This window comes from Solanum lycopersicum, chromosome 10, assembly GCF_036512215.1.
Source record: "Solanum lycopersicum chromosome 10, SLM_r2.1".
Lineage (NCBI taxonomy): Eukaryota > Viridiplantae > Streptophyta > Magnoliopsida > Solanales > Solanaceae > Solanum > Solanum lycopersicum.
Genome location: NC_090809.1, coordinates 58,257,260 through 58,276,613, shown reverse-complemented (window position 1 = coordinate 58,276,613; position 19,354 = coordinate 58,257,260). Strand labels below are relative to the sequence as shown.

The 19,354-nt window shown below is 30.3% G+C and overlaps 2 protein-coding genes across 10 annotated transcripts in view; both read right to left on the bottom strand.

Moving 5' to 3' along the window:
• Nucleotides 1–6,389: 6,389 nt before the first annotated feature.
• LOC101267281 (solute carrier family 40 member 2-like) lies at nt 6,390–14,097 on the bottom strand. 3 transcript variants are annotated; one of them, XM_010329413.4, is made up of 8 exons: nt 13,301–14,097; nt 9,498–9,648; nt 8,763–8,959; nt 8,182–8,661; nt 7,784–7,955; nt 7,511–7,648; nt 7,286–7,396; nt 6,390–6,826 (listed from the first exon to the last, which is right to left on the bottom strand). In XM_010329413.4, exons 2-8 carry the CDS (start codon nt 9,645–9,647, stop codon nt 6,692–6,694), a joined length of 1,383 nt encoding a protein of 460 aa, XP_010327715.1. In that variant the 5' UTR covers nt 9,648; nt 13,301–14,097; the 3' UTR covers nt 6,390–6,691. The 3 variants fall into 3 exon arrangements, with proteins under 3 accessions (XP_010327715.1, XP_010327716.1, XP_004249709.2); XM_010329414.4 differs by having other exon boundaries at nt 13,947–14,097; XM_004249661.5 differs by lacking the exon at nt 13,301–14,097 and adding an exon at nt 10,355–11,344.
• Nucleotides 14,098–18,781: 4,684 nt separating this feature from the next.
• The window catches only part of LOC101266988 (regulatory-associated protein of TOR 1), a 30,999-nt gene continuing 30,426 nt past the window's right edge, over nt 18,782–19,354 (bottom strand). For all 7 annotated transcript variants that reach the window (XM_069290418.1, XM_069290420.1, XM_069290423.1 and 4 more), the window contains one exon: nt 18,782–19,210. The gene's annotated coding sequence lies outside the window, so the exon portion shown is untranslated. The remainder of the gene's footprint in view (nt 19,211–19,354) is intronic.

The window sequence follows — 19,354 nt, the reverse complement described above, 5'->3', positions numbered from 1 at the left end:
AACCTTAACCTTTGCAAATTTTTTTTGTTAATTGAACTTATTTAGCAACTTGAGAATCTGTTTCAAAACTTAAGTTTTTATCTAGATAAATTTACAAGTTTGAAATATTCATCATTTTGAGATTCCGTTTTAGTTAAACTCTTTAACCTTAATTCTGAGCAAATTCTTGAGTTTGAAATTTTATTGTTTTAGGATTCAATTTTAATTTTTTAAGTCTCGATAAAATAAAAGACATCGATGGGGTTTGGAGTCTCTAACCCTAAAACTAATGGCAAATCTAAACAAACGCACAAAAACAAGTAATAAAGAGAGAGAGAGAGGGAGAGAGAGAGATTTGGGTCCAAGCTCGGGTTCTGTTCGCCTTGAACGAGTTTGGACCCACCTGTTTTCGGGGTTTATTAACCCATTCACCACCTGTCCTAGTCTAAACATACGAAATAAAATACAAAAATAAAGCGACAAAGGGCTTATGCCCATACAAATAAAAATGCAAAAAAAAAAAGAAATAAATAAAATAAATCTCTAATCCAATTCTTCAAGTCCTTCAATCTTCAGGGCGTTCGAATCTGGCATGTTTCACCTATATGGGTTGACTTGACAAAGATCTTCCGAGCCTTCATGGCTCTCCCAAAATGCAAGGATAAAATGGAGTCCTGAATGGACTCGAGAAAAGTTTCCCATGCGACAAGATAGAAATAAATTAGCATATGAAACAACAAAGTAAAACAAACGTATTTCGAATGAAACCTAATAAGTAAAATAAGACAAATAACTCTATAGAAAAACCAAATGGAAACCAACCAAAAATAACCAAGATTAGCAGACAAACTAACTCTAAATCTCATTAACTTCCAACATGCAAAGACCATACCGACTGTCAACATTAATAATGAAACATCCCAAGGAAACTTACATGAACAAATTGACATTCAAGGATTTTGTATCATGCTAAAAATAAATAAACAGTAGCTCAAAATTACATGATCAACAGCTACGCTATTTTGACCTTAAATAGGTGCAAAAGTTTGGCTTCCAACACAATAAGCAACCGAACTTTAACATAAGACCCTCTTTCACTAATCTCAAGTGCTATTTCCATCGTTTATATCAGAACCGAATAGACGCGAGATTCTAACCTGAACCGAAGACAATCCGAACTTGTTTGCAACTCAAAGCGATAAAAACAAGAGAAAACTCAAAGGAAACCAAACGAGACATCGGATAAGCCTAGTTGGTACTCCTTAAAGGAAATAGCTACAAGAACAACAAAGACCATCAAAGCTTCAACATACAGAAGATAATAAACCTAACTAAAGCAGAATCGAATATGACTCTATACAAAAGTTCGAACAGACAGATCAACCCACTTATCATATAGGAGAAAATAAGCGAGAGAAGTGTTATACAATACAGAGGAAGGACAAATAAGAACTAGCATATTTCCCCTTCACCAAATCAGCTTGACACAGTTGTCCAAATGCAAACAGAGAGAGGACATATTTGAAATCTTAACAGACAAACCATGAATCCAAAACGACAGAGAAAATCAAATTTGGCCACATTAGAGATTAAGCAGAAAGTGAGACCAGCACTCCACAAACAACGACAACGAAACTCTTTCCATATAGGTCGTTAAACATACACAAACGAGGAAAACATCTGAAGACGAAAGATTTACCTCTTCGGGGGCAGCGACCGAGATGAACACGAGCAGCGATGAGCGACGACTTCCACCGCGAACCTAGTATTTCAAGCAAGCGCGTAAAGGGCTGGCGTCGCCGGATTGAGATGACGATATTGCGATCAAGACTGAAAGGAAAACCCTGTTTCGGACACCTTCAGTTGACAGTTCCAAAGAAGAAATGAAGAAGAAAATGAAACTTTCGACTTCGACTTTCGAGGCTCTCAAACGAAAGTGATAATCCCCCTTTCGTAGTTTCAACTCGACTTTCCCTTATACTCCTTCCGACCCTCAAAATCCAACTAAATTTTTCCAGTTCACACAACAACAACAGGAAAAAAACAAAGAACTTCAACTAACGATTTATCAATTCTCTCTCTCTGAAAATTCTTTTCTTTTAAACCCAAAAGTCCAACCCCCTTTCTGAAGAAGGAAATGGGTTATTTATAGAGGAGAAGAGAATTAGGGTTTCGAGTTTTGGGTGGGATCGACAAATTTTTTTTTTGCCATTTCGAATTTCATATTCCAAGTCTTATCCAGCTCAAGAATATCCTCCGAAGATACTCTCAAATTTTAACCTATTCCGACGGATTGAGAGCAAGGTGGAGGGTTGAGATGCGTTCAACGTACTGTCGAGGCGACGTGTCACCATCTCCAAGCGAGCAAGGACAATTTCGTGTCGCCTTGCTCACTGTTTTGCTGCGTCAAAGCTGCAGCTGCAGGGACGTTGCTGCGAGAACAGGGTTGCAGGGCTGTCGCAACGCCCTGCTCACGCGCAATGGAGAGAGGAGGGGAGAGAGCGTGGGGGAGACGCGGGACGCGACTGGGGGAGCTGTTTTTTTTTGTACGCAGCTTCTGCATTTCTCTGGATTTCCTGGAGTTTTCGCGTGGGTGTTGGGGGGTGTTGGGGGAATGCGTGGTGTGAGGGGGAAGGGAAGAAGGAAGGGGAAACGGGTCGGAGCCGGGTAGGACGGGTTGGGTCGGGTAGGAGATTTAAGTTTAGTGGGTTTTGGGTAAAGGGGAATGGGCTGGATTAGGCAAAACGTTTGGACAGAAATGGGAATTGGGTCGGAATTTTTGGGTTGAAAGGGAATTTGGGCCTGGGGTTGGAAGTAGAAGTGGAGTGGGCCGATGGAGTGGGCTGGTTTCGAATATACACAAGATATACCGGCTATATACACAACTTTGTAAACATTGTATCGTTATATTTCACAAAATTATAAAACTAATTAATTTTAAGTGATTTGGAAAACTCATGAAGCTCGCTAATTAAATCATATCGGAGCGGGTCAAAAATTGGGTGTCAACAAGAAGGAACAAAAAAATATAAATATTTTTGTAATTAATGAAAAAGTGATAAAAAGATAAATAAATAAATATAAATAATAATAAATAACAGTTGGCACGAGTGTGCATCACTACATATTGAGAATGTGATTGTCTAGTTTCATGGTGGTATATATTTTGTTTTTAAAAAACTTGAGGAGGTAATAGGACTCACGGAAAGTATAAGTGTGTAGTCGAGAATTCGGTAATAGGTTAGGGAGGTATTTGTCTATTTTCTCTAAATTTCTTCTAGTTTTCACCTTATAATATAACCATTTTTATTTTAAATTATTTTTCATAAGATATAATACTCAAAATATGTCAATTTTTTCTAATAATTGCTTCATTTTTCATGAAAGGTTTACTTTTTCTATAAGTAGTATTCAATATTTGTTAAAAAATAATTACTTTTTATAACCTATTATTATAAAAAAAAATAAAATGAGACCCCTTAAGTTTGGAGGCTTAAGGCACATATCTTATTTTTAACACTGTCAAACCACCCCTGTTAACGAGTTTGGACATACGGGTTGTTAAGAAATCCAACATCAAAAAAGTGATGAACAATTGATCTCTTATATGGACTTGGACAATCCTCATTCTACGAGCTAGCTTTTGGGATTAAATTAGGTCCAGATATCGTATATAACAGGCAGAAGCTTTTAGATCATACACTTCAATATTAATAAGAAGAGTTTTCTTTTTCTTTTGACTAATTTGCCTTCATATTTATTATTAATCTTAAATAAATATTTACTCTATTTATGTTATATCAATAAAAGTAATACTGAGGGATATAAATTAGAAAAAGAAATTAAACATTATCTTTTAATTTTTTAAAATACCAAGTATTAATCATTTTTTTAGTAACTAAAATGACTAAAAAGAACTAGATTCCCCCCTCTCCCCCCCTCTCCCCCCCGGTCCAAAAAAAGAAGAGAAAATAATGGAAAGACTCCCTGCTACTAATTAAAGGAATTAAATTAATATAATTTACGAAGATGGTTTCTTTCCGAGCATAAATATTCATCATATGATACCTATAATATACTATATAAAGCCTAAAAAGAGATTTTCTCTAACATTGAATTAAAAATAGTACAATACTGTCTTACGGACGTTTGTAATTAAATACTTTTTTTTCTCAAAATAGTTATCACATTTTATTTTTTGAAACTCAAATAAAGAAAAATGTGATATTATTCTAATGGAATATATTTATGCATAACCAAACGCAACGACTAACGAGCTCTCTAGCTAATACATTGACCATGTAATTAAAATTATCATCTTATAGTTACGTACGTTGGTCCATGTTGACATTAATTAATTCATAATAAAACTGAAACCGTTATTAAAATATTTTTTTGAGAAAGATGGCTGGAAAGATTATTATAAACACGTAATTAAGAGGAATAATAAGCTCAAAAGAAAAAATGATGATTTAATTTCCGTACGTTATGATTTAATTGTATTGACTTTTTGTGTCATAACTCATACTTCCTAGGTCCGTATTTAATTGTCTACTTTAGAAATAACACACATATTAAGATAGCAATAATTAGTATAGCGAAATTATAATTTTATCCTTATTAATTATGGTTTAAAAAATGATGGATTGAAACTTGAAAATTTTCAACTAGTTTAAATGAAGGTAAAATAGGAAATATTTTTTATCTGATTATCAAAATGGACAAATAAATAAAAATAACTAAAAAAGAAATATAGACAAGTAAATAAAGACAGAGGGAGTAACTCATAAAGCAAGAGAATTCATTAGGCCATAGTTCATGCATGAATGTTCAAAAGGGAGCAACTCACTAAAAAATCACTATTTTTTCATTGAAATTGAAAGTGATAATTTTCACAAATTTTTATATGAAAAAGAAAAAATATAATAACATCACTTAAAAATAAGTAGGTAAAAATTTCATATCACTATTGCCATGATATTTTTAGATCTTTAAAAGAAAACATTGAAAGACATTTTTTATCCCAATCGATAAAAACAGATCATATTAATATAATTTATGATACGTTAAAAATATCTTTAACCTTTTTTCGAAAAATAAATTAGAAGACAGCTAGTATACTTAGCAAAATAAATAAAATCCAAATGGGAGAGTGGAGTCAAAATTGGCAGGCAAAGGACATTATTGGTTAAATGGTTTAAATGTGGTTTATGATCACTAATTATCTTGACGTCACATGATATATCTAAAGTTTCTGCAAAAAAATATTAATTAAAGTTTCTTAAACACATTAAATATTGACACGAGGGAACAAATTAGGAAAAGACCTGTATCACATAGCTTCTAAATTTTTGTTCATTACTACTCCTTGTTAGTTGTTACCTTTAATTACAAGATTAAGATGTATTATTCTTAATCCTAAAATCTAGGGATAATGTTTAACAAGAAAATTAAACTAGTTTTGCTTGGGGCAGTTGGTAACTGGGGTCTCATCTTTCCTCAAATTCATTAAACTTTTAAAATTATACGTTAAACTCCGCTATAGGTTAACGTTTTTGGCCTTTTTTTTTTTTTTTTTCATCATATCTATATCATAGGTCCATATAAAAAATATTGAGTTCGAATAAATTTGATACTAAGGGTTACGTCCGGCTTAGGCCCTGTTATTGTGTCAAAGAGTATATAACACATCTTTTCTATACAAAAGGTTGACTTTAAAATAGGAAAAATTACGCGGAAATGATAAACATGTAGAGTATATATGTAATATAAATATAATTTAGATTATTTTTAATTCGTAGTTACATTTTCACAAAAAAATATTATTAGCTTTCTTAATTAGTATAAATTCAGAATTTGTATAATTCGATTTCTGATTGTATAAATTCAGAATTTGTATAATTCGATTTCTGATTATATAAGTCCAGAACTTATCTATGCTTACCCTAGATATTTGTATAAACAAAAGGAGTTCTGAAAACTTCCTAAATATATATATATACAAAATTGTATAGGCAAGCGAAATATACAGCCGCAACCTCCATTTGCCTATACTTACCATGTTTGTATATTTGCAAGCGAAATATACAAACTGCAACCTCCATAACAAACGAAACTATATCTGTGAAGTGCAACTATCAAAACTATAGTCATAGAGACTTATTATTTCTATAATCTTTGCTATTTCTGAAATTTTCTCTTCTTTAAGATAAACTAGTAAGTATGATTTTTCCATAGAAGGTTTTATTGCCAAAATATTGTTGAATAAAAAGTAAAGATGAAACCAAATCTGGACAAGCCTAAAACAAATTAGATAGTTGATCGACAAATCATCGCACATAGTATTAGACATTCCATGTTTTGAAATCAAACACTTGAAGAAGTACAATATAAATTAAATAGTAGCAATCTTGGTAATAACTTTTCAAATATAAAATTTATCTTGCATTGCCTTAAAAGCAGTTGCAACAATTAACATTTATGGTGTACAGAAGGCTCACATTGACAATAGCCTTTGAGGCAATCTGTGCTGAATACAAGTTGTGTCATGGAGCTTTCTACTAAAATGTATTTTACAAGATGCACATAAGTTACACGTAAAGAAAACTCGAAGAGGGAAGGACCAAACCTCGTGGCATTGTTGTTCGACCATAAGTTTCATAAAAAGGAAACATGCTTGTGGTTCTGTTTTTCGTGCTCATCGTTGCAGAGTCTAAGTTGATCTTACTAAACAATTGAACTTCTCAAAGTGAAATAGGTGCTTCCTAACCCGATAAACATGTATACTGTATAACGTCGAGGCCAGTGTCACTAAAAGGAAAGATAAAAGAATCAACTTCCAGAAATCCTGAATCAAATGCAGTAGAAGATACAAGTTAAAACACATTTCAAGTATGGAAAACAAAAAATGCTTTCTGTGTCTATGTAATGGAAAGATAGAACTTTTATTTAACACAGGACAAAATAATACTTGACAACAATAACATATCCCATGTAATCTCATAAGTGGAGTCTGGGGGATAGAGTGTACACAGACCTTATCCCTACCTCGTGGAGGTAGAGAGCCTGTAATTTCCGAAAGACAACTTTTGATTACACAAAGGCTCATGTCTTCTTGATCACATGAAAGATAAATATGGTAATAGATTATATTTCCTTAAATCTCTTATTCTCTATCAAGTCCTAGTTTCTTTTGTGAAGCACTTCTAAGTCACGTTACAGCTTCGAGGGAATAATGAGTTCTAAAACTGCCTCTCCGGATTGAAATAACAATGAGTGATTAATGAAAATCTACAATGATCATCACCTGAGGATTAGATATGATTATGCCCGAGAGATAAGTCATCAATTCCAGGACAGACTGTAGTGAGTTTTGAACTCCTCCTACCACACAGCGATCACTTTCAGGGACATGATCCTGTCCAAGTCCAGAAATGAAGATGTCATATAATGTAAACCGCTATCAAAAAAAAACGATGAAGATGACAAATCTCTTCAACGACAGCTAGCAGAAATGTTTTAGCATCCTCACCTGCATTTGCTGAATGACTGCTAAGTCAAACATCCACAAGCCCAAACGCGATGCAGCCACACCAGCCATAAGCATAAATGCTGATAGAAATTTCTTATGGACCCATATCGAAGCTACACATATCAACAGGAAAGTCCACTGCATAGGTAACAGAATATAACTAACTTAGAAATCAGAACATTCAATGATTACTCCGTAAATTCTTAGCAACTTCTCATCATATCCTGTCACCATACAGATTTTGGCTCCTTAAGTATTTACTATGCTTAATACCTGTGACCAGATTGACCAAAGGCCTGTTCGAAGTGTTGAAATGTGTGATTCTAATATTGGGTAGAGAAATGTCGCAGCTATCCCTATTGTTGCGCTTACTCCACGCGCAATTCCAATGACATATGCAGGAATTCCTTCCCATTCAAGCGTAGCAGTCATCAACGTTCCAAAGCTGTTGGCACAAAATTAGAAAAAAAAATGATCAATATGCCCTCGGTATATTATATATCAGACATTTTTACTAGAAAGTTAAAAGTTTTCCTTGGTAACATTAAAACCTTCTTAGGTAAAATGGCAAAAGCACCGGGAGGTTGGTGCTGTTGTTAATTTCAAGGATGATAGTTGCAAATGATTTTAAGGTCGATTGCATAATAACGAGTAACATTATTAAGTTTCACCTGAGTACGGTGAAAAAAAGTAAGGCAAGGGCTAGCCCTGGGAGGACTACATCTTGCTGCAAATACACTTTCCATGCAGAAAGGCAAGGTAGTCTTGAGATTGAACCGACTATTTTCCTCCAGAGATTTTCAGATTGCTCCAATCCAATTCCATCTGAGTGAAGTGAGCTTTTCTGTTCATGAGAAATAGAAGGGCTTAAATCCGAATGCTCTGGTAAAGATCTTGAGACCCTCCTTAGGCTGCTTTCACTTAGAGCTGGAATCCCATTGTATGCTGATGTAAGAAGCCAGTATTCTAAGCAAACGGATATAACGTTCCAAAGAGCTAGAGTCATGGCTGATGCAGTTAGAGAAACAAAGCTGATAATGAAGCCAGTTACCACCGGAGCGAATAGCTTGCAAATCAAATCTATTCGTCTTATGATTGAATTCATCTTTGTTAACAGCCCAGGAGGATGCCCTTCTGATATTACGACTACCCTGATAATAAAGTTCAGTTAATTGTAAACACATCCAAACTAAATTATGAACGAAAATTTCATTAAAGGAGGTCGAGCACTCTAAAATTTTAGATGTCTCACCATTCTCTTTCGATCAAAATGGTTCCAGCTAGAGATGAAAGCACACCAACAGCTCCGGATATATAAATTAAACTTACAAGTGAGATAAATGCCGTAAGATTGACCAATATCAAGTCTGCACGGACTAAAAGAGCAATTACTGCACCTCCAGCAACAATAAATGAGATATTTTGGCTTAGCAGCCAGAGTTGGAGAACCTGAAACAAAGTCCAAAAATTGTATTCCTAATCAGAAGTGAACTTTAAGTGATCACGTGTTGAAATACAACATATAACTGCTAGAAACTAATTGTGTGTCCGTCCTGGTCTGAGTATTCTGCTACTACCATGAAATGTTTGGTATGTAAAATAGTATGCAATAGCTACTAAACCATGCATGCCAACGATTGGTTACTCGATCCCATATTGTTACCCCTTTGCATAAGCAGAAGCTTTTGTTCCTTTCATCAAAATACAGTACTAAAGTGGATTTCCAATGCGTCTTGTGATTTTACTTCACTAAAGCACAATTTACTACATATCTCTAAAGCATTTTTTGACCTTTTGATTCATATATATCATTTACGTATCAATATGAATGATGTTGTTGAGGCATAGTTGTTGTTGCAGTATGAATGATGGTTAACCATTAGTAGATGACAATTACCATAGCAATTATCGGAAAAATGTGTTATGTTTTGACATGGATCTTTATCAATCATGTGCAGGGGACTGTTAAGAATGAATGAGAACGAACCTTCACATATGTTAACCTATCCACCCACTGTCCAACAAGAGGACCAAACAATGCCGTTGAAGCAGACTCTACCACACCATAAGCAGCTGTTAGGAGTAACGAGTCTGGCCAGACGTTGATCATATACAAACCAACAGAGAATTCCCACATCCTGCAATTATGAAAATGTTTATAATTGAATCTAACAATAACGCTCGTATAATTGCATTACGCCTTCCATAACATGTATCATAGGCTTTTTTGAACAATTTGGTAACTTTTAAAATATCTCACACCCTCCCACTGAGTTCATGTTATTCTGCATTAATACCACTTCAAAGGAAGTAAAACACTGCAATCTCCACAAGACTGATCTTCTAATGAACATACTAACAATTTCTGAGCTCGAGATTCATCGAATGCAATAGGCAGACAAATTAGAGAAGCATAAAGGTCAATTCTCCTAAGTAATTAGTCCAGAAAAGAAATATGATCATTTTTTTTCTTCTTGAATTTATACCACTACACATAGTGTTTAGCGTTAACATAAAAATCCTCAATAGGGCGTTACCAATCCTAATAAGACTATGAATTCTCTAAATATTGGTTTTATCGATTTTACTGAAAAGGGTCATAGGCAACGACAAAGGCAGTATTTTCACCAAGGGTTCATCATCTACTATATAAACGTAACAGAAGACATGAAGGTTTGGGTGGAAATCTACTCAAATTTGCGTTAATAGTGAATAATTTGAAGACATATTATGATTAAAAACAAGCATTACTGTTTCATCACACCAAGAACAATACATAAAATCTAAATTTCTACACTCAAAACTTGAAAATTTTAGAAAATAAAATGCATAATATATAGTAACCTGGCACTCCATCTTGATAGAAAATGACCAACATATAGATTATTGAGAAGAGCTTTTGGAAATTGAGGGTTCTGATTTTCTTGGGAAATTAATGCCTCATTCAACATATTCATACTGATTTTATATATTTTTCCTTGAATTAATTTCTCCTTTATGATCTGAACTAGATAATTTTTGACTTGTCAATACAAAAAATGAAGTTGAGGGTTGTTATATTTATTAATTGTGATGTAGGAAGCAAGATTTGACAAATGATACGAGAATCTTAGTAGCTCAATTTGATTTATAACGATTATTCATCTTATAATCATCTGTCCTATTTTGCCTTCACTAACCAAAATAAAAATAAATACAAAATGATGGTAACCCTTCAACATTTCATGAATTAATTACTAGAGTAGTTATAGTATTTCAACGAAATGGCAGAGGAATCAATTACTACAGGACAATATATCAATATTTCAGAACTTAGTGAAAAACATTTATAACCAGAATATCTGTTACATGGTTTTGTTTATAGATACATGTCAGAATACTAGGGGTAATCAAAGCGTAAGTACTTCTTTAGTCTTAATTAGATGTTTGAGATATGAAAATGAAGAAATTTCTGATGGACACTTGAATTTTATAAAATTAGATTTTTTAATAAATTTTGAACTTAAAAATGATTAATTTTGAACTTTTCAACTAAACTCGGATTTAAGTATGGAAGTCTCACATTGCGCGAGTAAATATTCTGTAATAAAAACAATGTTATATTCAGGAGGATTCGAATATGATATCTCTAACTAAGAACCAAAGAGTACGGTTGATTAGTGCCTATCACTTTATGGTCAAATTTTATTTTTATTTTGCTTAATCTTATAACAATCATATAATCACACTATTCATTATGTATTGTTGTTATTTTGCTACTATATAATGTAAATACAGTTGGAAATCTTTAAATGTGAAACGGAAAATAAAAATACTTTGAAATGCCCAAAATACAACAATTTATATAATAAAGTTTATTAGCCAAAAGTGAAAAAAAAGAAAAAAAGAAAAAAAAAAGGGAACTATTGTCCATTTTAGCAGTCAGATTTGTCTTTTTTGTCTTCATATCTCAGTTTCACGAGGCTTTCAACACTGGCCTGAGTTAGAATTAAAATAAATATAATTCAAAATATATTATTAAACGAAGCCTAAAAATATATGATTTAAGGGCCATCCAACCAGATGAGACAATTTAAGGGGATAGAGACAGAAGTAGAACGAAACGCTAGTTCCATCTCATTCCATTAAACGTACAATAGTAATATTTTCTTTTAGATATTCTGAGATAAGAAATAAATAAATAATTCAATTGTTTTATAAAAAAAATTAGATCCTTGTTCTCTAAAACTTTGAGGAAAAAAAGATTTTTCACATTAAAAATTTAAATTTATATAAAACATTTAATAGTGTTAACCTAATATATTCATATTTCATTGTTTCTATGTGTTGTTGCATATATATAGTAGAAAAAGAATAAAAATTAGTTTCAACTCAACCATTTTAGTATCAAGAACATAAAAATCGCAAGAACCTTAAAACTAAAAAACTTTAAATATTCTAACATAATAATATTCATCATTCTTTAAAAATTGTGTTTTTTTTAAAAAAACAATTTAAGTATATCCGTAGTAATATTTATATAATGTTCCTAATACAATACTAATTAATTAATAAAAAATACACATGTAATACTCACATCAGGAGATTAGTAATTAATGAAAGAGAAATTAAAAAACTAAATACTATAAATACTTATAAGACTATAAATATATATAATGGGACTTCTGATTCTTTCATAAAACAAAATTACATGTACCAGTAACGAAATCAAATATTTTACGAAGGGTGTTCAAGAACCACATAGATTAGAAAAATAAAAATTTGATGAATGTATGCTAAAATTTTGTAAACCAAATCAAGTAAATCAATAACTAAATAAAAATCAAACTATATAATATTTCTTATATAAGTTGGATTTCTCGTAATGCAACTTGATTAGACTAAACACAATGACAACAAATTGAAATTTAGTTAACCAGTGAACTTTCGACTTAGATCTATATGAAAATATATATATATATATATATATATATATATATATATATATATATATATATATATAATCAATTTTAAGCAATATTATTCTTGCAATTTGCAAATTTTATTTTTCTTAAATTTTGGTCCTAGTAGGTGGAAAGTTATTTCACAAAGCACTGAATTTAAAGAAATTCTTGTGGTTTATAATGTATCATCCAATTATTAAGAAATTAAACTCCACTTTTTCCTTTATTTTGTATTCAATACATATTTTTATACCATCAATGTGGTCTGGCAGGTGCAGATTCTCTAGCTTCCACCAAGTTAATTGCTGATTATCAAATAATCCTAATCCTCAATTTTATAATCCCAATTACTTCTTTCCAAATTATTAATTATAATGAACTTAAACATTATATGATGTATTAAAATAATATGCAATTTGGAAAACAAGATCAGGTTGAATCAGAACTAGGTGTAAATTAGTATTACATTTCCTTTACTTTCGTCATATATAACATACTCAATCTAATCTAATCTTATAAGTGATCGAGGTCCAAAAAAATAATGTATATGCAATCTTATTTCTATCTGATGAGTGTATAGATCGTGATCGAGGTTATTTATAAAGAATCTCCAACTCAAGTAATTAAGCATAACAAAATAAGTATGAAAAGCAATATGAAAATGAGATACAATACGAAAAAGTTATATTGAAAATAATGAAAGAAAATTAAAGAACGATATGTAGCAACAACATTACCATTGCAAGAATTTTTTCTTGAAAATTATACGAGATCATTAAAAGCTCAATATATATATATATATATATATATATATATATATATATTAAAAATGAAGAAAATCACTTACTTGTAAATATGGAGAAGAGCGAGTTTGTAAAGAGAATAAGGTTGAGTGGTCACGATGGGGAAGATGGGCACATGAAGAACTAACTCATTTAACTCATGGAACAATATATATTAGAATTATTTTTTCGTCTCAATTTATGTGATATAAATTTTTGTTTAATCAAGAACGATATGTTTTTTTTTAATTTGACAACTGTTTAATGACATTATAAACATTTTATCTATATTGAGTCTCATTTATTTGACGAAAAGTCTACAAAGTGTATTCTTCTTTAAAAAGGGTAATTTTTATAACATGGTAAATTTTTCTCATATTTCTTAGGAACTGTAAGTCAAATTGCATAAGATTTTAGGACGGTATTGTGAGTTTAATTGAACATATTACTTTCGATCAAATTGTGTATATAGAGAGATATAGACGCACCATACATTTAACGAGTTTGATATACATGTACAATATTACTTACTAAAATGTCTAAAAATATTAGATTCTAAACCTACAATGCAACGGATTGGATGATAAACATCAAACTTTAATCTCGAATCTACACACCTACGTATAAATACGTTAAAAAGTTTTTTAAAAGATTACACGCGACTTTAACTAATCTTAGAGACTATAATACATGAGTTAGTAAAGCACGTACCCTGCTTCTCCATCTTGCCCAAAACTCACCTTCTCATGATGCCACAATTTGAAAGACTAGCTCTATTATATATATATATTGATAACTTTGAAAACTTTCAAGTCAAGCAAAGGAAGTATACTTTATTTGTTTTTGATGATATTTCATATATAATTGTGCTACCACTTAGCATCATATTTATAACAAAAGAAGAAAATCATTGTGGAGTTATGTCAAAAACCATTTGTTTGGTATTAGGTGTAAAGGAAGATTAGTTGTAAGTGGGAGCCTCTACCTAAAAATTATAATGCAAGAAATTAAATTGTCAGTAAAAATAGATATATATATTTATATCATATAGGACCACACACCGGTAGAACTTAACATTTACTCTTCCATAATGACATTAGGTTGTCATATCTATGGTGCTACTCCTTGTGTTCGACCATACTTGTCCATTATTGACTTTATAAATTTTTTTTAAAAAATTATAAATAAAAAGATAATTTTACGTTATCACTTTTTTAATATATAAATATAATATCTTGAAAAATGTAATAGGGCGTAATGACTATAATTCATGATAATGATAGTGAACCAAGTGTAAAATCATCTATTGATTTCATAAAATGGACAAGTATTATTGAATATCCCAAAATAATATAGTGGACAACTATTATTGAACGCAGTGAGTAGTATATTAGTTAGTACTCAACTAGAAATGGATCTAAAATTTTAAGTTCTATATATAAATTTTATTTTAGAATTTGATCACAATTTACTGAAATTGAGATATGTTATTAATTAGTACCTGAGTAGAGACAAATAAAAAATTTAAACTTATATATATAAATTCTATTTTAGAATTTGATCTCATTTTATTGAATTTGAGATAAGTTATTAATTGCTACCTGATTAAATAGCTCTAAAATTTTGAACTTTTATATATGGATTCTATTTTAGAATTTGATCACAATTTATTGAATTTGAAGTGTTTTGTATATACCTATCAAATATTATTTATTAAATATTTTGTTTGATTATTTGTCGAAACTTTTTTGAATAAAAAATATGGGCGCACAGCCACACACCTTTAGAACAATCATATTTTGTTTAACATCATTAAAAACATACTCAACAATACTGAGGATTATTTATCACAATTTAATATCTTTACACTAGAATTTATGGCATTTCATTGAAAGCATTAAAAGTTTATATGGACCCAATAACATAACATTGCATCCATCTCTATCGATCCAACTTTCTTTCATACGAAAAAGAGTAATTAATTAATTAATTTCCATCATATTGTTATATGAAAAAGGATTTGTCATACCCCTCGTTATGACAGTGACTCATATATATTCATATTGTTATATAAATGATACACATATATGAAAGAGTAAATATGAGTCACTTTTATAATGAGGGGTATATCAAATGTTTTTCCCTTGTCATATTACTCCTTTTGTCCGATAATAGTTATCTACTATATTATTTTGAGATGCTCAATAATACTTATCGACTTTGTGATCAATGAATAATTTTACCCTTAATTTCTATTTACTCTTATTATAATTATAATTATTTTTCAATTGCATTTTTCAAAATATCGTATTTATTATATTGAAAAAGTGATATAATAAATTATCCTTTTATGTATAATTTTTTAAAAGTGTTTAAAAATAATAGTAGGCAAATATTATTGGAGAATATAAAAAAAAAAATTCTCAAGACAAAATGGATTAAGACAGAAATTAATTACGTAGTAGTTCAATTATTTGGCGGATGTGTTGTAAATGCTTCATCTTATTACTCTTTATTTTTAATATATCTTTTTGGCTACAAATTAAACAAGTAGAATATAATTATTTCATATATATATATATATATATATATATATATATATATATATATATATATATATATATATATATATATATATATATATAGTGGAAGACACCTTTCTTGTTTTCTGCCATTATGCATATTCTTTATCTTTATTTTTGTTATCTATATTAATTCTTAGCCTACAATCAAGAATATATTATCATGACCAACAAGGATTAAGAAGTGAGAAATATTCTTTTATCTTTAATCAAAAGTTACGAGTTCTAATCCCTTTGAATATGTTATATTTACTAGAGAGTACTTTTTTGACATGTATTTAAATTTAATGTACAAATAAAAGAACCATCGAGAAGTTAAATAAAAAAATAACATTATTGTACATAGTGGAAGACACCTTGATCTTTGCATATATCGTCATAGTGGCACTGAATTTTAGTCACCAAGCCTACTAGGAGTACTTCTTCATAAGTCTTATAATATACTAATGAACTGAGAAAAATACTAAACAATTTTTTTTTCCAATTTAGCCATAGGTAAGAGTTAAGACTGATACACAGTGAACAAGAGACATTTCTGGTCATTCATGAAACCAAGATATGCACCTGTGAGGCTCGAACCTGAAACCTTTAGTATATGATTTGATATCGTATAACATAGTATAAATCACCTAGTTTGAAATCTTAGAAGAAAATAATCAAATTTACATGTAAAAGAATATATAATTATGTTCCCTTTTAGAGAATGAGCCTTTTTGATAAAACGATGTATATATACATTTTTTCTACACAAAAAACTATGTACAGGCTTTTCCCTATATTAGTTCCTGGGCACATGCATTGCATGTGTTATCCAATGTCAATTGCTATCATAGAAAATAATCTTAAATTGCTTGCTTAACTTCTTAACTTTATTTTTCTATCACCGCAATGATTGATTTCAAAACTTAAGATCTATTGAACTTTGATAAAAATGATAAAGAATAAATTTTAGATATTAATTAAATAAAAATAATAAAGCAATGCTATATTTCATCGGTAAAAAAAGTAATTATAATAAACTATAAATAGTGAACCAATTAAACTAAACTAACAAAATTAGTATACCGGAGAAATCAATTATCTAAACTTTTGAAGCTTCCCTTTGAGTTTTTAAAAATAATTTTAGTGGCAATTTCAATTATTTTTTATTTCTTTCAAGTACAATAAATATATCTAGTATAGTAAAATTACATTAACACTCTCATTTATTGATATTCATAATCATAATAAAATTCAAAATAATGATTTAGCAAAAGGCACGGAGCAAAATTTTAGAAATTTATTAAATGAAAATAATTAAGCAAGATATCATTTAAGACTCCCAATAAATACACTATACACCACTTCTTTAGTAGTAATAACATATTAAATTGTACACATTGTTTTTCATCTATACATAATATAATCATAAGAAACAATAAAAAATATATCAATTAATGAAAATTATAAAAATGTTTTCCAAAGAAACCACTCTTCTTTCTTTCATACCTCATGAATCTTGCTAATGTTGATGATGGAGATGGTAATCTTCATATATCATTCCATAAAATTTGAATTCGGCGATTTTATGATTTCGATATATATTCATTAACTCTACATACTTCACCATCTTTTATTTCATACAAATATTGCTTTAAATAAAAGGGGATAATGATGAAAAAGAAATCAAAAAACAAGAATTAAAGAAATCTTACTGAGCTGAAATATGTCCGTGAGTAAAACGGGAATAAATTTCTTTGATGTTCTTTAGGATTCTTTTAACAGATATATTGATTATATTAATGACATTTAATTACTATAGAACTTCTGAAATTCTGCAAAAGAAAAAAAATTATATTTTGTGAAACAGTAAATCAATCTTTAACACTTCATTAATGCATTATGAATAGCACATGTACCGTCTCTTATTTATAGTAAAAGTTATTTTCTTAATGGTAGTAATGACTTTTCAACTTCTTCATTGTTTATCACTTAGAAATAACGGTTCATCTTCTTTTTCATCTAAAAAATCATGATTTTTGATTATGTAATACAAATGAAATAGATACATGAACTCTCTAGTTTCACATTTAATTTTTTTTTCAGTTTTGTTATTTTTTTTTGTCTAGTTCCACATTTAAATAATTTGATGTGTTATAACATTTTAATTTGGTGAAGGACATTTTCATAATTCAACTTTTAACTCAAAATCTTTCCACTTATAATAATATATATATTATCACTCCACTTCTTCGTAAGTGATTCATTAGCAATTATACAGCCCTTAGAAGTTGGTTTAAATTTGGAAAAACTACCCAAGACAAATATCCCCACCACATTCACTAATTTTCCCTATAGTTTGAAATAATTTCATATTTATTATCTTACTAACCAATAATAATTTCAAATGACTTTTCCAATTAGATACACCTAAATATATTTTTGCTACTAAATATACTAAAATAATAGAGAGAGACGAGCAAGATAGGAGGTATGCGAGCGAAATCCTCGATACATGTGAATCACACACTATATATATATATATGAGATACTAAATACAAGGAGAGAGACAAGTGAATTAATCACATATATATAGAGAGAGACAAGTGAATTAGTCAAATACATGTGAATCCACTTGGATAAGCGCTTGGATAAAATGCATATAAAACAAATTACACCTAATTTTGACCTCATGTATTCGAGATACCTTATACATGCATCACAAGTCCAAAATCCGATAAGATTCATAACATTACAAACAAAATCTAAGTAATTAGCTCCTAAACTAATAAAATTTCTCTTTTAAATTACCCTTTTTTAATTTCCACTATGATACTTTAACTTGGGTCAATGTCTATTGAATACTCCAACATCATTTGGAATGTCTAAGTAACACCCCATTCTAACGTGACACAAAAAGTAATTCCGTTGTTGTTTAGTGCGTGAATCACTTGTATAACCATGAAAGAATCATTTGCTTCAAGATAGTAAAAGGTAGAAGCGTATTATTAATGAAGTGAATAGTTAATTAACTCAATATGATAAATTTCATTCTCCTTATCATTTACAATATACAACTATACGAATATACTTTTTTTTTAAAGTACGAAGATAATGTAAAGATGACAGGATCAATCAAATTCTTCTGAGAGTAGTTTTCCACTGCAATATAGGCATTTTGATGTTTGTGCCACGTCCCTAGACCTATTCAAACTCATTGCATCATCACACTTTGGTATGGAAGTTGATTCCTGTAGAAAATTGCTGTTGACATGAAAGTGACCAGAAATAGTTTCTTTTAATGATCGTGTTGTCGGGACCAACTTGGCATACACCGGGTACTTGCTACTTCCCACCAGAAATAGTTGATCCAAAGCTTAAAATAATCTCCAACTATCATCTCCATTAAGGACTCTTAACAACATAAAAATTATAACACGTTAGGACAACACAGAAAGTAAAGAAAGCGTTCATGCACACTTATGTAGGAGGCAACTAATTGATATGTACAAATTGACTCAAATGGGTGAGAAAAGAAAGGAAAGAAGTAAGCTAAGC

What these genes read in the sequence shown, in the direction of transcription:
- LOC101267281 (XM_004249661.5), bottom strand. Translation starts at nt 10,467, where the DNA reads ATGAATATGTTGAATGAGGCATTAATTTCCCAAGAAAATCAGAACCCT. An exon ending in CTTTTTTTCACCGTACTCAG is followed by an intron (nt 7,956 to 8,181) that starts GTGAAACTTAAT and finishes TTGTGCCAACAG; the next exon opens with CTTTGGAACGTTGATGACTG. An exon ending in CAGTCATTCAGCAAATGCAG is followed by an intron (nt 7,397 to 7,510) that starts GTGAGGATGCTA and finishes GGACTTGGACAG; the next exon opens with GATCATGTCCCTGAAAGTGA.